We start from the raw sequence: 4916 nt of genomic DNA on the forward strand, positions 1-4916 counted from the left end.
TGTATTCATTTAAACACTGCTTGACCCATTTCTATCCAGCCTCTTCTAGGCTAATTCTCATATATTAATTTAGCCCATTTCTAATCATCTGTGTAAGCACCCCAAGGTGCACTTACCGGGAAGATTCTAGCCTAAGTCCATCCTGGGTCAGAGGAGCTTCATTGCATGCATCTGCCCCGGAGAGCGGAGCATGCCTCTCTGTCTGAGGCATCTGGCTCTGAGAGGAGCTGCATTACTTCTGACCTCACTTCCTCTTCCTCCCAGCATTCTCTTCTGTTTACTCCACCCACCTATGTTCTAACCAATAAAATGGGCCAAGCCAGTTTCTTTATTAGCCAGTGACCTTCCTCCATCAGACCATGGCCTTCCTCCATTGGCTGGGGAGCAATTGAATCATCCTTAATGGTTCTTGTCAGTCGGCATGGAACCCATTGAGGCACCTCTTGACCCTGGGAGACTCACTCACTGATGTCTCTCTGAATCCTCTTTGGCCCCTCACTCGGTACCAAAGCTTGTCCCAGCATCCCGGGGTTTCGGCACCAGTTGCAGCACACTCCCTGACCAGCAGGGAAGGACGACCACGAGTCGAGGATTCTTCTGCAAATCACGCTTTATTGGAGCCTCTTAGTTGAAGGGAGAATGGAAGCGAGGGGCCCCCGAGCGCCAAGCGGCAGCTGCTTATATAGGGGGTAAGGAAACGAGTCATGCCTGGATTGACCGATGCGCGCCTGCCGATGCTCCTGGCCACGGGATTGGCCCTAAGCACATCATCACCACTGCGCATGAGAGAGGCACGGTTTCACCATAGTAGAAGAATCTAATGTAACAATAACTGCACAGATTTCTTTTCTGCACAACCTTGGGCTTAGTAACTTCCACTTTGGTTGGCACTGAATTTTGTGTATGATAATGGGAAGGCAACATCATTTCATTGGCTTGGTGGAATATGAGTTACAGGGGATACAGACAGACAGAATTTTCCTTAAGTTATATTGCACATAGGAGCTTTGTTCCCTTTTTATTTGAAAATGTTTTATAACTTTATTTTTGTTGAAACAGATTGTTTACATACAACATATTCAGATCACATTTTTTAACCCCTTGTTCCTCCCAGCTCCTCAATAACTCCCTACCCTCAAATCCACATTCTTTCCCCTCTCTATCCCACTGTAAAACAAATAGACAACTGAAACAAACAAAGCAGAATAGGGCAAAACAAACAAAAAATAAGAACCAAAGAAAAAGAACAAGAAACACACACACATACATCATAAGAACACAAAATCGGAAACAATAATAAATAAGCAAAAGACCTGTAAGGTAAGAAATGTACCCAAACAAAGCATATACAGGGAAAAAATGCAAGAAATACCATTGAGTTTATTTTGTGTTGGTCATCATCTTAATTCTCTGTTTTAAACATAATATATGGAAAAAAACATAATATATGATTCATAGAAGAATATACAAACACTTATTTGAAATCTTGTTTATTCTTCCCATGTCCAGTGTCACCAAGATGTTTGAAATATACTCCTGAATCCCTCTGGAAGGAGCTGTGCTCACAGAATGAGGGACTGAAGGACTTATTAAGCCAGCAAATGTGCTCTGTCCCCTGTGGTCTGCTGATCCTCTCGAGAAGCTGGGCTGTGGACCTGAACTTGGAAGAGAGGCAGGGAGTCATCTGTGATGCTCTGCTGATTGCAGAGAATAGCCCTCCCACCCTCTACACCATCTTTGGGCAGCAGGATGAGGGGGCACAGGACTACTGTACCCACACTGCCTTTACTCTCAAGCAGAAGCTAGTGAACACTGGTGGCTACACTGGGAGGGTGTGCGTCACGACCAAGGTTCTCTGCCTGGAATCCAAGACCAATGAAGAGACCAGTGAGAGGTCACCCTCTCCTATAGATTACCCACCCTCCTATAACCTTGCAAACACCCAGGAGATGGAAGCCTTGCTGCAGGCGCTTGTGATTGTCTTGCTCAACTTCAGATCTTTCTTGAGTGACCAGCTTGGCTGTGAAATTTTGAATCTTCTCACAGCCCAACAGTATGAGATATTCTCAAAAAATCTCCGCAAAAACAAGGAACTGTTTGTGCATGGCTTACCAGGGTCAGGCAAGACAGTCATGGCCATCAAGATCATGGAAAAGATAAGGAACACATTTCATTGTGAAGCAGATAGAATTCTCTACATCTGTGAGAATCAGCGCCTGAGGGATTTGATCAGGTAAGTGTTGGATCTTACATCTGTGTGTTATCAGTCTGGTCTTGAATATTTCTCTGAAGTGACCCTGATTCTTGGGAATTAGACAGTACAAAGACCTATAACAGCAGTGCTGTGTCACAGGGCATTGATGCTGTTAAAGAAAAACCTAATGTCCTTTTCACTGTTACAGGGCAAAAAATATTTGCCAGGCAGTGACCCGGAAAACTTTCATGAAAATTGAGTTTGAGACAGACATGATCCAACACATCATTGTTGATGAAGCCCAGAATTTCCGCACTGAAAATGGGGACTGGTATAAGAAGGCAAAGCTCATCACTCAGAGAGAGAAAGATTGTCCCGGAATTCTCTGGATCTTTCTGGACTATTTTCAGACCAGCCACATGCAACAGAGTGGCCTCCCACTTTTCTCATGCCAGTATCCAAAGGAAGAGCTCACAAGAGTGGTACGCAATGCAGATAAAATAGCTGAGTTCTTGCAGAAGAAGTTAGAGGAAATCAGAGATAACCCTCCATGCACAATCCCTTCTGAGTCCCTGGAGATGCTCAATGAATTTACCTGGGCTCATGGTGTAACAGGCAGCTTTGAGCTCAGACACTTGAGCTTGAGAGAGATGGTGAACTATGTAGCAAATAAGTGCAACTCCTTCTTGAGGAGTGGCTACTCTCCCCACGATATCGCTGTGCTTTTCAGCACGGAAGAGGAAAGAAATATATATAAAGATCAGTTCCTGAGAGAAATGAGGAAGAGGAGAGTGTCTCAGATGGATGATGCATTTGTCTATCCTCCTGATATGTTTGACAGCATCCATCGATTCTCAGGCCTAGAAAAAAGCATTGTGTTTGGAATTAACCCCCGTTCAGTTGAACCGGGCATTTTCTGCAACCTATTGCTCTGCTTGGCTTCCAGAGCAAGGAAACATCTGTATATTCTGATGTTTCCTGATTATTCTACCTCTATCAGGATGTAGCTCAGTAGCTGAATGGGATGCATGAGGTCCTAGGCTCATTCTCTAGGCAAAACCTAGTTGAGGGTTTTCAGTACAAGAAGAAAGATAAAGATACAACAAAATTCTTGTCCTACAGTTTCAGAAAATGCTGACAAAAAATATTCAGTGGACATTAAAACTCACTGTGGATCTGAGGCTGACAACAAAGTTGAAGAAAACCCTGGGAAAATTATGTACATTTGACACATGCTGTGAAAATATTGGAACCAAAAGGATTGAAACTAGATAAAAGCTATGCAATATATTAAGCCATATCTTATTTTTAAAACAGGCTTTGACTTTAAATTGATAAATACATTTATGAAAATTTAATACATTTACAAGTTTAAAGATAAAGACTAAAAACAACCAGTCTCCAAAAAGAAAACCTGGGCCCACCCTGCACTTTGCAGCACCAGCAAAGCAGGTGTAGGAGAGTCAACACAGAAATTGTTACTATGGGAGAATGTTTCCGTTTCCCATTTAGTGGGACCAACCTCAGCTGCCCAGGACCCCACCAGGAGTTATGCCTGGACTGCTCCAACATCCATGATCTGCTGGAGCACAGTGTGGGGACCTGACCCACAGACCCAAAGCTGCAGGATCTCCACAGCACAGGGCAGCAGTGGGATGTCCAGGAGTGTCACTCAGACTTTGACATCATAAGGGCCTCTTCCTTACAGTGATGCTAATTGGGAGTGGTAGGGTCTTTAGGGGATGTCCCTGTGGAGACTCTCAGGAAAATCCCCTAAGAGTATAAACAGGGCACAATAGGAGCTGTAGGACAGAAAAGGACTCATAGCTCACCCATCACAGAAACTTTGTCTTTTGATTAGAACGGATTTAAGAGAATTGTGCTTTCACAAACTGTGTGTTTATGCTAGAGTTATGGTATTGACCTGTTAATGTTTGTAGTTTATTATGAAGATGCTACTGATTAGAAAAAGAGTAGAGCTTGTCTGAGAAAATTTTAATATGATATATCCTTAGATTTGATATGTTTAAAAGAACAAATTTGGATTTTGATTGTAGCTACAAACTGTTAAAGATATTGTGAGGATCAAATTTGAACTAAACTAGGACCACTCCTCTTATCTATGATCTCAAGTCCCCCCAAGTTCCTAGAATGAGTCCAACACCCTGGGTATGACTGATGAGGTTACAATTGGTCACTGACCATGACTAATGACAGCTACTAACCACGCCTGATGTATTTTTATCTATTTTACTCTTTAATTCTGTGCTTCTCCTTGCCATAAAGAATCAGGTTAAATGTCAGCTACCCCAAGACCTCTGACAAGGCTGTGATCCACTTGTGGTTTTTCCTATGTAAATGCTGACCTGTAAATGCTCAGGACCGCTCTCCTCCACCCACTGCACTGGAGTGTTGGACAGTGGACGAAGTTTGGGGTTGTAATAAACCTGTTTGTGTTTGCTTCGAATTCCGGCTCTGTGGTCGTTTGTTTGGGGTGCTGTGACACTGGCACAACAACATCCTAGACCAGTTTAGAAGGCGACCCCACCTCTGGTCACTCTACACTCCTTTATTAGCAGACCTTATTGTAGCCATAGGAGTATCACAAAGAATTATCTGCTTGCATATCATTATCTAATGGCTGGTGAACTCTCTTGACAGAAAATTGGCTCGAAGGTACACAGAGCCCGGAGGTGCCCTCTCCCTTAACACTTTGTTTACA

At 43.3% G+C, this 4916-nt stretch overlaps 1 protein-coding gene across 1 annotated transcript in view; it reads left to right on the forward strand.

Moving 5' to 3' along the window:
* The window catches only part of LOC126492282 (schlafen family member 9-like), a 15637-nt gene extending 10976 nt beyond the window's left edge, over nt 1-4661 (forward strand). Inside the window, exons 4-5 of the mRNA XM_050128579.1 lie at nt 1456-2233; nt 2403-4661. Of these exons, the coding sequence (XP_049984536.1) occupies nt 1456-2233; nt 2403-3201 (1577 nt within the window). The 3' untranslated portion in view covers nt 3202-4661. The remainder of the gene's footprint in view (nt 1-1455; nt 2234-2402) is intronic.
* Nucleotides 4662-4916: the final 255 nt, after the last annotated feature.

The sequence above is a fragment of the Alexandromys fortis genome, unplaced genomic scaffold (genome assembly GCF_014885135.2).
Source record: "Alexandromys fortis isolate MF-2015 unplaced genomic scaffold, M_Fortis_MF-2015_v1.1 scaffold_80, whole genome shotgun sequence".
Lineage (NCBI taxonomy): Eukaryota > Metazoa > Chordata > Mammalia > Rodentia > Cricetidae > Alexandromys > Alexandromys fortis.